This window comes from Stegostoma tigrinum, chromosome 10 (genome assembly GCF_030684315.1).
Source record: "Stegostoma tigrinum isolate sSteTig4 chromosome 10, sSteTig4.hap1, whole genome shotgun sequence".
In the NCBI taxonomy this organism is placed as follows: domain Eukaryota; kingdom Metazoa; phylum Chordata; class Chondrichthyes; order Orectolobiformes; family Stegostomatidae; genus Stegostoma; species Stegostoma tigrinum.
In genome coordinates, this window is record NC_081363.1 from 16271692 (window position 1) to 16291561 (window position 19870).

At 41.0% G+C, this 19870-nt stretch overlaps 1 protein-coding gene across 1 annotated transcript in view; it reads right to left on the bottom strand.

Annotated features, from left to right (window-relative positions):
- LOC125455610 (latent-transforming growth factor beta-binding protein 2-like) overlaps positions 1-19870 on the bottom strand; it is a 474230-nt gene that overhangs the window by 188252 nt on the left and 266108 nt on the right. Inside the window, exons 10-12 of the mRNA XM_048537794.2 lie at positions 15920-16042; positions 4579-4743; positions 2142-2339 (exon numbers count right to left, since the gene is read on the bottom strand). Of these exons, the coding sequence (XP_048393751.1) occupies positions 2142-2339; positions 4579-4743; positions 15920-16042 (486 nt within the window). The remainder of the gene's footprint in view (positions 1-2141; positions 2340-4578; positions 4744-15919; positions 16043-19870) is intronic.

A 19870-nucleotide genomic window follows, 5' to 3' on the forward strand; every position in this document is an offset into this window, starting at 1 on the left:
ATGCTCAATCGTTCGTAAGTTAAAAATCTGTGATAGTTTTTTTTTGTGAAGCAAAGGTATTAACAAATGTAAGCCAAAAAATTGGCATCTGGAGTTAGGCCACAGATCAGCCACGATCTCCTTGAATGGTGGAAGGGACTTGAAGGGCTGAATGGCCTACTCCTGGACTTGTGTTGAGCTCTCACTTGCTTGCTGCCTCCCTTAACTAAGCAAGGCCCTGAAGCCTATGCTTCTTGTCCGCTGTTAGTAAATTTAGAAGGAACCAGAAATGTTGCTGTCAACTGGCCAGTTAATTGCCGTATTGTAAAGTATTTTTACTACATTAACATCTGATTGCATGACCCAACCCACTGTGAGTTCATTCGAAAAACTCAGTAAAATTTCAGCCAATGTTCAATCGGATGTGACAATTATCACTGCTATCTTTATTAATCCCAGCTGCCAAACAAAAAACACAACATTCTGTCCAGCAAAACAAACAAAGAACTGCAGATGCTAGAAATCAGAAACAAAACCGGAAATTGCTGGAAAATCTCAGCAGGTCTGGCAGCATCTGTGGAGAGAAAGCAGAGTTAGTGTTTCAGGTCCAGTGACCCTTCCTCATAAAAATTCTACGTATCTATTCCCATGCTTACCTTTCAAACTCGCACGATTTTATGAATACCCTTCCATTAAGTTGGTATGATACACACAGTTTCATTTCTGAGGTTTTCTCAGGTTAATCAAGAGTATATCATTTCATGGCTGAATATGAATTCATTTTTAATTTATGAAACGTTGAATAATTTCTGTCTGCTGTCAGTACCAGATCCTAGAGTTTCATTGTTGTTTGTTGTATTTTTGCCTTTGCACCTTCAATAATTTATAAGCGTGGCATGCAGATGCAATGGTTGAGAGGTTTCTTTTTACATTCATTAAACATGCAGTCATATCTCTTGATTGCAAAGGTGTGGCCAGAGTTAGCAGATTGTTTTTGTTGGAGTGCAGTTATAGATGTGTTAACGCTGGAAAAAGATTTAGATGGTCAGAGATTGTTATATATGAGTTGTGCCTTTTTGTTCGGGTTGCACTGCTCAATCAGATACAACTCTGCAAGCACTATAATAATTCAATAAAAAAGACTTGTTTTTCAATTGATGCCCTCATTGCAATTGTCGTCCTTATCATAATCTATCAACCTTATCATCAGACCTCTCATCAACCATGTGATGTAAAGCACTGTCACAAAATTCATAGGAGTCATAGAGATCTACAGCACAGAGAAAAGGCCATTTGGCCATCACATTTCTGCCAGTCAAAAGCAACTCTTCTAGTCCCATTTTCCAGCAGCTGACTCAAAGCCTTGTATGACTTAGCATCACGAGTGTATTTCTAAATACTTAAATGTTATGAGGGTTTCTGCCTCCACCACCCTTATGGGCAGTGAGTTCCAGATTCACATCACTGTTCAAGTGAAAAAGTTTTACTTTACATCTCCTCTAAATTTTCTGCTCTTTACCATAAATCTATGCCCCCGGTCATTGATCCTTCTGCCAAAGGGAAATGGTTCTTTCTCTATAGCTATCTCTGCCACTCATAATTCTGTAAATAGAAAACAAAATGACATTTGAATGATTTATTACTTTGGACAAAAATATCCTTTGTTATTTGCAGCAGAATGCTCATTGCAATTTTATTTTCTTCAAGATACCTTCTCTCTACTATATGTTATTGAATGACTTGGATCTAACTCAGTCACATGTTGTGGTGAAAGACAGGCGTCATAGAGATGCAAATACTTTTCAGTGGTGTAACAGTAGGCATTCTTAAATATCGAATAGCATTCCAGAAAGCAACCTACCATAGCTCCCTCTACACTTGCTCCAAAAGTGTGATTAATGTTAATTTCAGAAGCGTGTATCAAATATTTTCCCCTCTTCCCAAGGTAGCTATCAATAGGGCATTTCTGATTGTGGGTCAAGCCTGAAGTCAATTCAACCCACTGACACGGGGTTGAAATTGCCCCAAACTAATCTTGAATGCAACCCTTGTTGTTGGCGGCAGCAGAGAGAACTCTCATTTTGTCAGCCGAAGGTGGATTCAAAGGAGTTTAAATGCAGCTTGCAAAATTAATGGATTTTAAACCAAAATAAAATACTTACATCCTTCTAACCTAATAAATTCATCTTTTTCCTTTGAAGTTAAATCAGAATCCTTGATGGTGCTCTGCTGACTGTCGAGATATTGTTCAGAAGTAATCTGAGCTAATTCATGTTCTTCAGCAGGTCTCACTGAAATCTGGACGTGAGACCTCGAGTAATGATAGCCATGACCCGCTGGACAGATTTCGTCAAAGACAGCTGAAATATAACAAGAAATTACTTATAAAAATGCTATTATGGCAACAGCACAGGTGTTGTGCTGTCAATTTGCTGAAAACCTTAATGTTTGACAGACAAGGCTTAAAGTAAAAAAAAATGTGCAACATGATGGTGATTAAACCTTGCCTATTTGGTTCCCTCTTGTCATTGGGTAGGTTGCATATTTAAACTGTTCCCTCTAGTGTCAGTGAGAATAATGCATCACTTGTTATTACTGTTTCATGTTAAATGCTGAACACACATACATCAGCAATCGGTTTTTGTGATCATGATTGAGCAATATAACAGAAAACATAAATAGGCTTTGGAATTACGAAAGTAAACATTCACATTCTGTATGAGAGATAATGGGAACTGCAGATGCTGGAGAATTCCAAGATAATAAAATGTGAGGCTGGATGAACACAGCAGGCCAAACAGCATCTCAGGAGCGCAAAAGCTGACGCTTCGGGCCTAGACCCTTCATCAGAGAGGGGTCTGATGAAGGGTCTAGGCCCGAAGCGTCAGCTTTTGTGCTCCTGAGATGCTGCTTGGACTGCTGTGTTCATCCAGCCTCACATTTTATTATCACACATTCTGTATGACACCTGTTGCAAGCTATCCAGCTTGATACCACCTGCTGACTCATACACAGTAATCCTTTGGTATTTTGCTATTAACCTATTCATTCATAATATCATCAAGTTCCTATTAACTGTGTCAAGAGTGCATACTTATACCATTTCTCAAAATACTCTGTGGGTTCCTGAGATGAAATATTTATAATGTATTATCATCAATTGGGAACTTGAGTTCCAAAGCAGAAAAAATGATGTGTCACCATATGTTTGATTTGTATTTCTATATTGTGCATGATAAGAAAAGGAGACATAAGGTAGATTCCTTTCGGGGTCTGCGTGGTATAGGCGATTGGGGGATTTGTGGCAGAATAAGACGACAGGACTGGCGAGGTCCAACTTGATTTTGGGAGTATCTTACACCAAATTTGGGCACTTGATGAGCACATGGTGAGTTTTGCACTAGGCAACAATTAAGGGGAATTATAGCTGTTGCATGCTTTTTAAAGGATAATGCACCCCATTCATTTTTTTTCTAACATTAAAAAATGCAATTATATTAAAAAAAACATTTTCTGCTTCCTATCTTACCAAATTCTGACATGGAAACCAGAGTGGGTACCTGTCAACTTCAGCGTACTGCTTGCTCTAAAGGGCGTCCTTGTTGTACACCAGGCATTGATGTCTCAGGGCATACTCCTTAGGCACTGGCCACGTGTACTCCATGTCCACAGACACTGACATTGGATGTGTGCCAGATTCCAAGAACCGTAATTGCACATCTATGATCCACTTACGGGATGCTTCTGCACTTCAGTGCTATGTCAACAACTATCTTTGGAATGCTGCAAGCAGCCAGCTTATGGATTGGACCTCTGGGCTCTTCACTTACTCCATACCTACCAGGAATGCTCACAGCATCCCTACATTCCATTGCCTTGCCCTTGGTGCACTTTACCTTCCCTCAGCCAGAGAAAGTGGACTCATGTTACTTCAGTCCTCCCGTGCAGGAAATTTCTCATTATTATCAGCAGGCTTTAGTCAAGTGCAGGGGATAGTCTGCACCCAGGGTTCCCAGCACAGACTTAAGTGCAACACTTTAACCTTCTGTTGGGAACCCTCATCTATGCCTCCTCCTCCCGTCCTTCTACAAATTAAGGCCAACCCAGAAAATTTTGCCTCAACATGTACTTTAAGTAAGATCAAGATTCAGCCAAGAAATAGAAATATTTTGAAATCAAACTTTCGTCGGTTACACTTACCTGCTTTCAAAAAGAAAACCAACAACTTAAATACAGATAACAAGGTGTAGAGCTGGATGAACACAGCAGGCCAAGCAGCATCAGAGGAGCAGGAAGGCTTTCTGAAGAAGGGTCTACGCTCTAAACGCGAGCCTTCCTGCTCCTCTGATGCTGCTTGGCCTGCTGTGTTCATCCAGCTCTACACCTTGTTATCTCAACAACTTAATCACATTGTGTAATATACCTTTCAAATGCACCAAACTGTATCTGCTTGTGTCGTTACAAATTTTACATATGAATAAAATATAACTAGCAAGGTGTTTCAATTCTGATCTGCAGTTTTTTGTAAACGATATCCAGCTCTATCATTTGTGGTTATTTACAAAGAACAATGAGGTACAATGCAAAATAAATGATTACCTGAGCCAGGGAGTGGGCACTTCTCACAGTTTTTACCCCATCCTTTGCCCACGCGGCTACAGCAGCAGATCTGTTTTGTGATCTGCTGAGAAAGAGGCAGTGAGCAGTTCCTTCTGGACAATGATCTGAAACAAGTTCCTTTTTCTACCGAAACGGCTTTGTCCGCTGAAAAGAAGTACAAATTGCAAAAAGCAAAACAATTATCACATTGGCATCAGGAGGCTAGTTCAGAAGCTCAGTCATCTCCAACCTTTGCATAACTTATAACTAACATTCCTGATTCAGCGATGATTTCAAATTGAGAAAGTCTCAAAGCCCAAATTACTTTTGTTTCTTTTCTAATGCAGGTTGATTTTTTTTTTGTTAATGCGGTTCCATGTCATGGTTCATTGATTGGCTTTAGGCTGTGCAGAGGAATGCTCTGTTTGTCTACACAACATTAGGGGCTAAATTTCAAAAATACTTGTTTCTGAAAACTTTGGGATGTTCTGAAGATACATAAGCAGGTGCATTATCATAAGTTCTTTTTTGTTCTTTTAAGTTATATACTACCATCCTTGAAAATATTGGAAATTTATTTGAAGTGGCACCATCCCAACAATACTTTGTTCAATTTTGCAATGAGAATATTCACAGAAAGGAAGAAAAGGAGCAGCAAGGAATGGTATCAGGATTACCAGAGGACATTAGAATGAGAAGAAAAAGCATGCATGAAGCACTAATCTTGTAAACCCTAATGATAAATTCAAAATAACCTTTAACTTAGGCCAAAAAGCGTGTCTTTAGCTTGCAAGGAAAGAATTATGTACACCCTGGGAGACAAGGTGAGGAGAAATCAATCACTTACAGTAGAAAAAGCTTTTGTATGCACAATTTAATTTTATGGCAGTCATAAAACCGCAGGTCACAGTAATTAATTTGCTGTGAATCACTCGATGGTGTCAATTGTGCTGTACAAATAATTGCGAGCTTTTACTTCTCTCCCATTTTGCAATTCACCTTGTCACATAGTTTTGAGCAATTTGGACCTGAAGGATCCTGCTTTACAATATAGGGTGTTTTAACACCCAAAACCCACCAAATTGGAAACAAAGACATTCAAAATCAATTCATTTCCCTGAAGCCAAGGCAGAAGGTATGAACTAAGAGCCTATCAGTTGCCATAAGTCTCCAACCCAACAATGTTAGAATAAAAATACTCAAAACTTGCAAATGTATGGCATCTGAAAGGTACCCCAAGAAGGGCCCTCTTGTAACACAGTGGTTGAGTCCCTACCCCGGGCCAAAAGACCTGGTTTCAAGTACCACCTGCTCCAGAGATGTGCAATAACTTCTCTGATTAGGGTTGATTAGAAAAAAAGCTTTATATAAAAGTACCCCAAATGAAATATAGAGCTCCTTGATTAATTATTTGAAGAGATTAATCATACCTGGGCAGATGTTAGTAAGGGAATGCCAACATTCCTATTGTCTCTAACATTAGCCTCAAGGTTACAGGTTATGGGAGAAAATACTCAGACACTAATATTCTATTTTTTGATGACAATGATCTCATGTAAAATATAAGATAAAGTTGGATTACTGAGTTATAATAACAGGGGGGTCATGAATTATAATATAGCACAAGCCCAAGAAATGAAATTAGACCAGTCTAAAATGGCCTAGTGCTATTATGCTAGGCCATTAATCCAGAGACCCAGGTAATGTTCTAGGGACCCAGGTTCAAATTCTGCCACAGCAGGTGATGGAGTTTGAATTCAATAAATATCTGGAATCAACAGTCTAACAATGACCACAAATCCATTGTCGATTGTCGGAAAAACCCATCTGGTTCACTAACGTCCTTTAGGGAAGGAAACTGCCTTCCTTGGAGATAGTAAGAATTGCTGATGCTAGAGAATCTGAGATAACAAGGTGTGGAGCTGGAGGAACACAGCAGGCCAGGCAGCATCAGAGGAACAGGAAAACTGACGATTCAGGTCGGGGCACTTCTTCAGAAATTTAAGCTTTCCTATTCCTCTGATGCTGCCCTGGCCTGCTGTGGTCCTCCTGCTTGATACTGTGTTAACTGCCGTCTTTACCTGGTCTGGTCTACATGTGACTCCAGACCCATAGCAAATTGGTTGATTCTTAACTGTCCTCTGGGCAATTAGGAATGGGTAATAAATGCTGCCTGGACAGCAATGCCCTCAACTCGTGAATGAATAAAAAATAAATCACTTAGTCATGGGGTTGGCCGCATTTTAGTCTCCAGGCAGTGGGAAAACACCTCCCTGATTAAGTCCATGCCCGGAAGGAGCTGATGTGGAATTCCTGGCAGACAAGGGGGGGGGGGCATATCAATAAAGCTGATCAATGACAATCACCTTTCCCCATGCCATTAATTGAATTAAGATTAGAATTAGCTTTATTGTCATGTATTTACATGAGTACAGAGAAAAGCTTATAAATCATTACGTACAGCTCCATCTTAGGTACAAAGTTATTCTTGTCTCTTCAGCACAAATTTGTTGAGGACAAAATTTAGTAAAATAAATAATATGTCCAGCATTACTGATCATAAATTGGAAAAATAAAGAAATAAAAGGTTCAGAATAACAAGCCTTCCAACCTAGACCATGCTGGCACCTAGCCTCTGGTCTGCACTGAGCCTTGACTCCAGACTACGCTGGGCTACACCTTGAAGCTTTTGAGGCTGTGAAACCACTCTGGAAACATCTCAAGACCGGGAGACCACACAGAGGCCTTGCTGGGCCCAAAGACCACCACAGCAGGGTACCAAGAGATCATCACACCGATCTGCTTATACCTAATGTATCTTCAACTTGCCTTCATTCTACAATCTCATTCCTGGTCAATCTCACAACACAATGGCAGGTTCCACTTACTTTTTACTGGGTGCATAGAATTGAGGTGATAATGCAATCTATTTTGCAAAGAAGTGTAAGAGTTTAAGACCTTCCCACATAGAGCAAACTCTGCATGCCAAATGTCAACGAGAAAATAGGTTTCCCAATAAAACAACTTGAATAAGAAAAATAAAGCTGGTATCAAGCTAAAATTCAGAACCTTTACAAATTCATCAAATAGATTGCACCAATGGGCTCAGTGCAAATGTAAAGCTAAAGTAAAAGCAGAAAAAAAAATTCAGCCTGAAGAAGATGTGCCATCGGGAGAAGGATCAGCCACTGACCTGAATGTGAGAGCCATGTGTTGGAATGGGTCCACAAAGCCTCAAAGTTCTTTCACCATTGTGAGAATGGCAAAGTGCAGATGTGTGTTTAAGTGGGGTGAAATCAAACCCCATTTCTGTAAAAGGTTTCAGGGCAAAAGCTAGCCCTATAGCCACTATAAGAAACAAAAATGTTTCTACAGGTGGCCAGGATTACTTTGAGACAAAACTGCTTAATTTCAATATCACCAAACTCATCACCAGGCAGTGGATAATGTATAAGCACCCATTATGCCACATCGGCAACATGTTAAAAGTTACAGAATCATAGCATGGAAACATATCCTTCATTCCAACTCATCCATGCCAACCAGATATCCTAAATTGATCTAGTCCCATTTGCCAGCATTTGGGCCGCATCCCTCTAACCCCTTCCTATTCATGGACCTATCCAGATACCTTTTAAATATTGTCACTGTACCAGCCTCCACTACTTCTCTGGCAGCTCATTCCATCCACACACCACCCTCTGTGTGAAACATTGTCCTTTCGGTCCCTTTTTAAATCCTTCCCCTCTCACTTTAAACCTATGCCCTCAAATTTTGGACTCTCCAAACCCGGGAAAAAAGATCTTGGTTATTCATCCTATCCATGCCCCTCATGACTTTATAAACCTCTGTAAGGTCACCCCTCAGGCTCCAACGCTCCAGGGAAAGTAATCCCAGCCTAGTTAGCCTCTGCCTATAACACAAACCCTCCAAAGCAAATGTCCGCAAATTTCATAACGGCCAGCAACTAAACTGTGGGTGTAAAGGCTCAAAAGCAGTTGTAGTGAGGACCACAGGACATGAAAAGACATGAGTCAGGGTGATGCAAGTTTGCATGGTCTGTGGAGCTAACTGAAAGCCTTCTGTAACTTGCAAATAACAAACTATGCTGAAAATCAAATTTTCTGCAGTGTATGATGCAGACCTCTGTGACAATGATTGGTTAGATGATGAAGAAGTGATGTTATGGATTAATAATGTGAGGAATAGACAATCATACGAACTACATAAAGAATGCAGATTATCTGTGTGGGGCATGTTTAGATGTTTTCAAACCAATCAAGTCAAGTGATGCCTGTGAAGAAGTATCTTTCACATCTTAGTTACCTAAGTCCTGAATCTTCAAATCCATAAAAACAGCAGTACTTTATTGAAAATTAATTCCGAGCTACATAATGTGAAATGCAACTGCAATTAATTTTCATGAAGGGAGAAAGCAACAGAAAGGCATAAGCAGAGGCTGCAGAGATTCTTAGGTGAAGGCTAGAAGATAAAGATCAGGTCACATGTGCCATTTTAACTAGGGCACAACTAAGGCATGAGTGGCTTCAAACCTGCCAAGGAAGATAATGTCAGGCATCTTCCAAACTTAGAAGAAGCACAGATAAATGATTTTGTTTAATTTTTTTAAAAGAATACTTTTTCGGTCAGGAGATCAGAAGGGCCAATGTGTTATATGTGGGAAGTTGGCATTTAATCCTGAAATGCGTGAGGTGATGCATTTTAAAAGTGACAACAAGATAAGAGTCTAGGCCCGAAATGTCAGCCTTCCTGCTCCTATGATGCTGCTTGGCCTGCTGTGTTCATCCAGCTCTATACCTGTTCACAAGATAATGTTCACTTGCTGAATTGCAGGACACTAGGAAGCTCGGAGTGATCTTGAGGTACTTATCCACTAATTCCTGAAGGTGGCAGGGCACATTAGTAAGGAACTAAGACTGCCTATGGGACATGTGTTTCTGTCAGACATGTTGTAGATTATAGGAGCCGGGAGGCTATGTTGGAGCTATGTAAGACTTTGGTTAGGCTACAACTGCAGTTCTGGTCACCACACTAAAGGACAGATTGTACTTGAGGAGTGCAGATGAGCTCACCAGAAAGTTTCCTGGAATGGAGCATTTCAACTATAAAGAGAGGCTGGATAAGCTTGGAGAGTTTTCTTTTGAGCAGTGAAAATTGGGGATGAGGAAGATCTGATAAATGTATAGAGGTTGATAAGGAGCATTGACAGGGTGGATAGAAAGCAGCTGTTCCCCTGAGTTCAAGGGTCAATAACCAAGGGGCACACTTTTAATGAAAAAAGGAAGGTTTAGAGGGGATTTGAGGAAAGAATTCTTTCGCCCAGAGGGTGGTGGGGGTTGGGAATGCAATATCCGGGAGGGTAGCTGAGGTGGGAGACTTCATAACTTTAAAGAGTATTTGGATGAGCACTTGAAATGTCATTACACTCAAAGCTATGAGCCAAGAGCTGGAAAGTGGTTCTAGTGTAGATATTGTGTCATGTTGGTAGTACAGATTTGATGGACAAAGAGTGTCTTCTGCACTGTATGAATCTATGATTCTGTGACTTGTACTGAATTGATTCAGTGCCTCTTCTGATTGAGGACATTCATTTACCTTGCTGAGAGCTGTTTCAGTCTGTCTCCACAGGCCATTGTACTCTCCCTAAATTTCATTATGAAAAGTTATTCTCCAAAGTTTTGGTTGGGACTTGATTGGGAAATATACAAATGAGGTTTAGGATCCAAAGGGGTAGAAATCATTAAAACCTGTGCCCATTTCTCAAGTGTACTTTGCAGCATATTGACCTGTGTTCAATCTACACAGGCATGGGGGCCTATTTGTAAGTTTGTCAAGGTTATCTTGTCTGGAATCTCAGACAGCCCCTCCAGATTACATCATTAAAGGCTTAAGCCTTGCTGGAGACCTCCATGACAAAATGTACCAAAAAATGGGGCAGGTGCCAAGATTCAGATGCCCTTGCAGTCTCTGATGAGAGTATACAAAAATCCTTTTAAAAACCTTTCTGGTCTAAGGGAAGTGCAAAAAGAGTTCTCCCCCAACTCTAAAATCCTTGCAATCAACTCATCCTTATTATCTGCTGGAACATCCCTTTCCCAGTAAGTAATCAAGAACCTCTGATGGATTTTTCAAGCTGACTCAAGCTGTCTTTGAAAGTTAGCTTCATATGTATATTTCCTGATGTTCAATTCTTGGTAGATTTTCTGATCAGGTACATGCTGTTTTTATTCTGGACATGTAAAGAAGCCCAAGTGAAAATTTACCCCCAAATTCTCTATTTCATGCTGTTATATTCACTGTTCTGTTCGGCTTCTGTACCAATAAATCCCTGGCCCAGATTTTTGCAAATCAGATCAGGCTCTCTCAAGGGAGTGGAGGTCACTTAGTAAATGGTATCTTGGGCCTGAATCTTTTCAATGACCTCACCACACTCATCAATTTGTGTGACAGCATGAGTGTCCACACAGATGGGGAAATACTCCTGGAAGTATACTGTCTAGGACCACATCAAGTCCAAACAGGAATGAATGAGATTCCTAAAAAGCACAATAGACACTCCATGTCATTTTCCTCATGAATGAGCTTCCTTTCCATTCTTTTCACTTCCCATGTTCAACTTCCAGGTAAAGGAAAAGACCCAAATAGCGTCATAGAGTCATGCGTATGGAAACAGACTCTACAGTCCAACTAAACTCAACTCCTGGCTCATATCCCTCATAATCTTTCTTATTTATGTACTGACTAAGTGTCTTTGTATAGAATAGTCAACAAGAAGTTCAAGGACTTTTGGACAGACTTTGGATGGAAATATATTATGATTTTAGTCATTACAGCTATATTTTGTGGTCCTTTGGAAGAGATAATGATTCAAAATACAGGAAAAAGATCGTGAGGTAAGAACAGCTAAAATTTCAGGCATTTAGCAGGCAAGAGGAGAATTTCTATAATTTCTTTGCAGACGCTTCTGACCTGAATACATGTTGTTCTTTCTGAGCATGTAAATCTGCCTCCACACCTCTTGAAAATCCAATGCTTTCTTTGATACAATGGTGGCAAAATAGAATAAAAAAGATGAAGGCAGGATTTTCTATTCAATCGCATTTCGATCATAAGAAGATTATTTAGCTGGTCTAACCAGGGATCAAGGAACTGGTTATCACTACCCAAGGGCAATACATAGTCACCTCCAACACTTTCTGAGATAAGCAGATACACTGAGAATAAGAAAGGTATCTCTCCCCAGCATTGGCATGTGAGGACTGGGCACTTGTTGCTCTGGTTTGGAGGCTGGGAGTGGCGAAGATCAATGGGAACGTAGTGGTCAACTTCACCACCTGATTTTTCCACTTTTTCCACTCATATCAAATATAATTTGGACAAGATGTTGCGGCAGAATTCCATTTGCTCAGCTGTACACCTCTTAAACCTTTTCAAAATCTTCACCTATGGTTTTAATTTAAATGTTCAGGAACAAAACATGAAACAGTGGATATTTTTTATTATTCCCTTCTGGGTCGTGTATAACTTGGACAAATACGAATGCCAAACTCCTAATCTCCCCCTCATAAAGAGGATAAGTTCTTATAGGGGGTCACCTTGAGAAGGTGTTGTGAGCTGCCTTCTTAAACCACTGCAGTCCATGTGTTGTGGACAGGAAGAATTCAGGTTTTGGCTCAGAGACAGTGAAGGAACAGCGATATCAGACCCTAAGACCCTAAGACATAGAAGTGGAAGTAAGGCCATTCAACCCATCAAGTCCACTCTGCCATTTAATCGTTGCGGATGGGCATTTCAACTCCACTTATCCGCACTCTCCACGTAGCCCTCAATTCCTTGCGACATCAAGAATTTATCGATCTCTGCCTTGAAGACATTTAACGTCCCGGCCTCCACTGCGATCAGTGGCAATGAATTCCACAGGCCCACCACTGTCTGGCTGAAGAAATGTCTCTTCATTTCCATTCTAAATTGGCCCTCTCTAATTCTAAAGCTGTGCCCACGGGTCCTAGTCTCCCTGCCGAATGGAAACCACTTCCCAGCGTCCATCATTTCTAAGGCATGTATTATATTTCAATAGTGAGTGGATTGGAGGGGAACTTGGAGGTGATGGTGTTCTCATGCATCTGCTGCCTTGTCCCTCCAAATGGAAGTGGTCATGGGTTTGAAAGGTGCTGCCTAAGGATCTTTGGTGAATTTTTACAGCGTATCTTGTACGCAGTACAGACTACTGCCATTGAGCATCATTGGTAGAGGGAGTGGATGTTTGTACATGTTGTGCCAATGAAGCAGGCTACTTTGTCATGGAAAGTACATAAAGTGTACTGTCGTATTAGCTGCAGCTCTCAAGACAGCCAACCTCCTCTAATGGTCTAATATGGCCAGAGACCGTAATTCAGAACTCAGTTTCATTTCAAACTCCCACAGAGGGCATCAGAAACATTAATCTTGCCACGCTTCACAAATGCATCAAGATGGTCATTCATGGCCTGTTTGTCAAAGCAAAAAAATTCACCATTATCATCTTGGAAACCTGGAAGAATAATGAAAGGGTCTTGCAACTGGATTCATGGTGCAAGATTGACCAGGAAATTAATTGTGGCTACTTTCATGATTCAAGCTTCAACATGTCAACTTATGATCTTCACGAAACAGAAAGAGATTTGGCTTCATTTATTTTGAAACAGTCAGCGACCAATGAACGTCTTGATATCTTCTTGTGATGACAATCATCAGCGCCTGGGCAATTTTAAGAAGAGTGCAAGCTGTTATAAAGCTGTTTTATCTGAAATATTGATTTAGGATGTCATCGGCTGGTCCAACATGTATATCAACAGCTTGTGAGCAAAAGTGACTTCAGCTACAGACCACCATTTGACAGTGAAGAATTACTTTTTCTGAATTTAATTGTGATTTGGCCAAAATACTTTTAAGATAACAGTCAGCGGAATTTTGCACATTTTTCCAGACTCGGAGTTCTGTGTTTACAAATTAGTCTTCAAGAAGGATAGTGTGTATATTTGCACAGTTTGAACCATTTGTTAATAAACTTTACAAATTTGCTTGGTTTGCAATAAACAAGTCCTTCATATGTTAAAGTTGAGGAATGGGGCAAACATGTTTTTCTGATACTTAGCTGTGTACAGTTTGATACCAATGAATGTATAATTGACAGCGTTATCTCTCTTGGAGGCAAACTTTGTTATTACAAGTGGAAGAGTGGGACAGGAAAACAAATCAGCTCATCACTCCTAACTTGGTCATAACAGAGCAGTCAGGTTTATTTTTAAGACAATCCAAGACTGCCTTTTTCAGTTCTGGCTGATTGAGATAGCATGGCCCCTGCAGCTACAGGAATTATTTTCAAACACAGCATCAAAAATTTCTGTGAGCCTTCCACTGCACACTTACCTTAAGTAGTAATCGGTCTTGAAACAAAACCAGACAGATCACCTGGCAACAACCTTGGCACCGGAAGAGGCAACGGCAGAAACAGCCCTGCCGACCATGCAAAATCCACCTCACTAACATCTGGGGGCTAGTGCCAAAATTGGGAGAGCTGTCTCACAGGCTAGTTAAGCAGTAGCAGCAGTGTGTACTATCCACAAAATGCACTGCAGAAATTCACCAAAGATTCTTAGGCATCACCTTCGAAACTCACGGCCACTTGCATCTAGAAGGACAAGGGCATCAGACATCAGAACGTCACCCCTTCCAAGTCACTCACCATCCTGACTTGGAAATATATCGGCATTCCTTCACTGGCGCTGGGTCAAAATCCTGGAATTCCCTCCCTAATAGCATTGTGGGCAACCAACAGCAGGTGGACTGCAGTGGATCAAGAAGGCAGCTCACCACCACTTTCTCAAGAGCAACTAGGGATGGGCAAGAAATGCTGGCTAGTCAGCAATGTACACGTTCCACAAGTGAAAAGGAAAAAGAAAGTGTAATGGACCAAAATTAACTGTGTGAATAAGCTTCACCACCAGTTTCCACAGGATCTTTTGAGCAGGCACTCTGGTTGTCTTGCACATGAAAACCCATGCCAGAAGAAGTACATCTCTCTCTCTCTCACACACACACACACACACACACACACACACACACACACAGAGTTGGGGTGTTGTACTCTTCCAATAGATGGGTATCACAACTATTTCTTTCCCCTGTTTTAAGCCATGTGCTTGAGATGATCCCTTGGTGGGACACGTACCATCCAAGAATTTTTATATTGTGAAATGCGCCTGGCTCATATATTCATTGACAAAATATGCCGCACTTGAAATTAGCTGCCACAAAAAAATTTCAAGTGCTTTTTGGAAAATTTAGCACTGGATTGCAGGTCTTATTCCAAAAGTTTCATGGAAGGGTCTGTGCTTGCCAGAATGTTTGCTTGCACAAATACAGAAGTGGTCCGGTTAATCTGAGGGCCTTGTTCCACGAGTATAAATGCAGGTCAGCACCCTCAGAAATTGCCACATCAAAGGTCAGAAGTCCCATCCTAAATTATGGAATAATGGTGTTATTTGTGACAAAGTAGGCCAATAAGTATCTTGACTACTCGAAATTCCCTTGAATTCCCACATTTCTGTGCATTTTTTTTTCCCTTTATTCCTTAACGGGCTGAGGGCATCTTTGGCTAGGCAGCCTGTATTGCCCAGAGGGCAGTTTTTAAAGTCAGCCACATTGTTGTGGGTCTGGAGTCACATGTAGGCCAGACCAGAAAGAACATTAGTCAACCTGATAGATTTTTCCGACAATCAGCAAGGGATTCACGATCATCCTTAGGTTCTTAATTCCAGATATTTTATTGAATTCAAATTCCACCATCTGCCGTGGCAGGATTCGAACCTGGGTCCCTAGAATGTTATCTGGGGTTCTGGATTAACAGTCCAGCGATAATACCATGAGGCTAACACCTCCCTGGTATTCCTGAAGTACTGAAAGGCTGAAGAATTTCAGACATTGAATGTTCTTCAATATTTGCAATATTCCAACTGAAGCTTCAAACTCCTGATGTCCACCAAGTAGAGTTGGATTCTTAACAATATTCCAGCCTCCCCGAGCATAAATGTGGCCTTATGTTCCTCCTGCACTGACATTTCTAGCTTTGTAAGGATACGTACATCAAATACAACCCATTCAAAACTACATTCACAAAATATTTTCTGTGTAGTATTTTCACAGATGCAATGTTGGATCTCTTAACATTCTGTGTTTTGAAAACTGGGTGACAATATGGAGAAGATCAAGATCTGCTCCTTAACTGTATCCAGAAATATCACTGACATATAAAGCATAAAATCATCAGATTATCACTTACAGATGCAATGGCTCCTTGATGTATCCAACATATACCCTGGTTTACATGTACATCTGTAGCTACCTCTGGTGTTCAAGCAGTTAGCATTTTGACACATTCCTGACAGCAGGCATTCGTTGATATCTAAGATTAAGAAAAAGTGCCATGTTGTTGAGCACAAAAGAATACATCTCTAAGTAACACAAGTCAAAACCATATATCAAGCTCTATTGGATTAATAAATCTCTACAAAGAGCAAACTCAAAGACAATGAATCAACTGCAGTGTAGTCGAGTAGAGTGTAGATCTGAGAGTTTGGTGAGTAAGGGAGGAAGGTACTTCTTTCTTTTTCCATTTTTGTCATCCTCGAGAAGAGCAGTTGAAAAGTTACATGAGAGTGAACAAGAATCAAAAGGTCTTCAGCTCTGTAACCACCTCCATTTTTGCACATTCAGTGATAAATATAACATTTCAAAAGGATGCAAAAAGAGGGATAAAAATAAAAACTGAAAGAACTGTGGATGCTGGAAATCAGAAACAAAAGCAGAAATTGCTGGTAAAGCTCAACAGGTCTGGCATCATCTGTGGAGAGAAATTAGAGTTAATGTTTCAGGTCCAGCGACACTTCTTCAAAACTGATAGTAGCTAGGAAAAGAGCTGATGGGAACTGCAGATGCTGGAGAATCCGAGATAACAAAGTGTGGAGCTGGATGAACACAGCAGGCCGAGCAGCATCTTAGGAGCAGGAAGGCTGACGTTTCGGGCCTAGACCCTTCATCAGAAGGGGTTGGTACTTATGCAAAGGATAAGATGGGGGAGGGGTAAGGAGTAAATGTAGGTAGAGATAGAATCAAAAGAGAGAGGAGAACAGTTGGATAGACAGAGGAGTGGAAAGTGATCAGACCCGGAGAATGAACAGTTGCTAATGGGGACTATTAGTGGCTAACAATGATTAGTGGATAATAGCAGACCATGTGACTAAAAGGCCCGGTATGTGGGGTTGGGGTAACGAAATGGGAGAGGCCCTAAGATTGTTGAATTCAACATTGAGTCCAGAAGGCTGTAGAGCTCCCAAGGGGAAAATGAGGTGCTGTTTTTCCAGTTTGCGCTGAGTTTCGTTAGAGCACTGCAGCAATCCTGAGCCAGAGATGTTGGCCAGAGAACAGGGTGATGTGTTGAAGTGGCAGGCAACTGGAAGCTCAGTGTGTTTTTTGTGGGCAGAAGGTAGATGTTCCGCGAAATGATCACTCAGTTTACGCTTTGTTTCCCCAATATAGAGGAGCCCACATTGGGAGCAGCAAAGGCCAAGTGATTGAATGGTGAATATTTTGTTCATTTACCAGTGACTTTTTAGTTCCTTTCTGCTTCCTTTTTTACAATAGGAAAGGTGCACTTGAGTCTCAAATTGGCCAACACCTCCATTTTACTGCCAGAGTTGAGTTTGTTAGATCAGGTCTCACTGGGCTGTGGAGTAGGAAAGCAGGTTGCCTAATAATGAAATATCTAACCCCTATGCCTTGCTCCGTCCTGCCTGAATCACAATTAGCTTTTGCTGCTCATCAGCAATTAGCCCCATTGACAGATAAGATAATCATCAATATTGTCCAACACTTTCAAATCAAGGTGCAAGGAATTGCAGAAAATAAAGACAAAAGAAAAGTTGTTCTCTGACCTACATGGCAAGTTTCAGAGCTGATGAAGAGATTGTACAGGCTGGCGTTGTTTTTCTTAAAGCAGAGGAGCTTAAAAGGGGACAAGAAGAATTTTTTTCCTTTGATGGAGGAATCAATGACCTACGGCAGAGATTGAAGGTAAAGGGTGGAAGGTTTAGGGGAGATGTGAGCAAAAAACCTTTTCACCCCAAAGGGTGGTGTGAATCTGGAACTCACCATCTATGAGGCTGGTAGAGGCAGAAAGCTTCACAACATGTAATAAGGCTTCAGGCGTGCATTCACAAGACCAGGGCACAGAAAGCTACAGGCTAAGTGCTGGAAAATGGGATTAGAATAGTTAAGTGGCTAAATTTGTTTGGAGTGGATGGGATAGTCCTGTGCTGTAAGCCTCAATGACTTTATGACTCTTCATGACATAGTGGGCAGAAGCGATAGTAAAATCATGACTTATAAATTAGCTGTATAGCTAACCATCCAAAATATTCATTATTTCATTAAATCGCAATGTAGGAAAGGACAGCACTGGATATGTAATTAAAATGCCATTTTGAGATTACACAGTGTGTAATCATTACTTATTGGATTGAAAGTCCATTCTCTCAGGGCTGATCACAGAGTGTGCACCACAGAGAGGAATTCAATTAACAGTTATTAAAATCTCACAACGATATTTACAATGCAGATGTGAAGCCTGATTTCCCTTAAGCCTGCTCCTCACTACTTCAATGCCAACATCCCTAAGTGAATTCCTCAGGTGCCCATATTAATGGGTCTTCAGTATGGATTCATTCATTAAACACTCTGTGAGGTTTACGGTGCTATGATTATTAACCAATGGGTCATTGATTTTACTTATGCAAGTATGAACATTCCAAAATGGACTGCTGCCTCCATGATTGTCTGGTCCACTCCTCAATCACCTCTAAAACCCCTGTTACATAACAGGTCTAACATTGAAGATAAAGCTTGTTGAATGAAAAGGACAGCGACAGCATTGTTGTGAAGATGGCCAAGTGATAACAGATGGAAGACAGTGGTGAGGTGTTGTTTTTCAGACTAGAGTAAAGTATGCAGTGAGGTTTCCTCATTAATCAGGATCAGGATACTGCCTTTCTTGATCTATGTTGATTATGGGGGCTTGAGAGTGCAGTGTACAATTTCAAAATTTACAGAGCGCACAAAATGTGGAAGTATTGCAAACCAGGAGGAAGCAAGTAATAGATTACAAGAGCACTTGTAGTTTCTGCATTTTGTACAACTTTTCCTGCATTGCTAATATGAAACAAAGGGTCTAGGCCCGAAACGTCAGCTTTTGTGCTCCTGAGATGCTGCTGGGCCTGCTGTGTTCATCCAGCCTCGCATTTTATTACCATAATTCTAATAAAGTTCACCCACCTGAAGTATTAACTCTGGGCAGTTTCATGGAGGGTTTCTCTTTATGAGCCCCAGCAAGATTTCTCACACTGTCATCCAAGAACCACTTCATCAGCAACGCACCATGTCTTTATGGTACCTCTCTAATCCTAGCTTCTCTCTCACCAGAGAACAAAAAACAAATAAAATTACAGCACAGGAACAGGCCCTTCAGCCCTCCAAGCCTGCACCAATTCAGGTCCTCTATCTAAATCTGTCACCTATTTTCCAAGGATCTGTAGCCCTCTGCTCTCTGCCCATTAATGTATCTGTCTAGGTACATCTTAAATTATGCTATTGTGCCCACCTCTACCACCCATGCTGGCAATTTGTTCCAGGCACCCACCACCCTCTGCGTAAGGAACTTTCCACGCATATCGCCTTTGAGCTTTTCCCCTCTCACCTTGAAATCGTGACCCCTAGTAAATGAGTCCCCAACTCTTGGAAAAGGCTTCTTGCTATCCATCCTGCCTATACCTCTCATGATTTTATAGACCTCAATCAGGTCCTCCCTCAACGAATGGAAATAATCCTAATCTACTCAACCTCTCTTCATAGCTAGCGCCCTCCGTACCAGGCAACATCTTGGTGATAATAGGAACTGCAGATGCTGGAGAATCTGAGATAACATGGTGTAGAGCTGGATGAACACAGCAGGCCAAGCAGCATTTTAGGAGCAGGAAAGCGGATGTTTCGGGCGTAGACTCTTCATCAGCTGTGTTCATCCAGCTCTACACCTTGTGATCTAACATCCTGGTGAATCTCCTCTGCACCCTCTCCAAAGCATCCACATTCTTTTGGTAATGTGGCAACCAGAACTGTACACAGTATTCCAAATGTGGTCAGACTAAAGTCGTATACATCTGTAACATGGTCTGCCAACTCT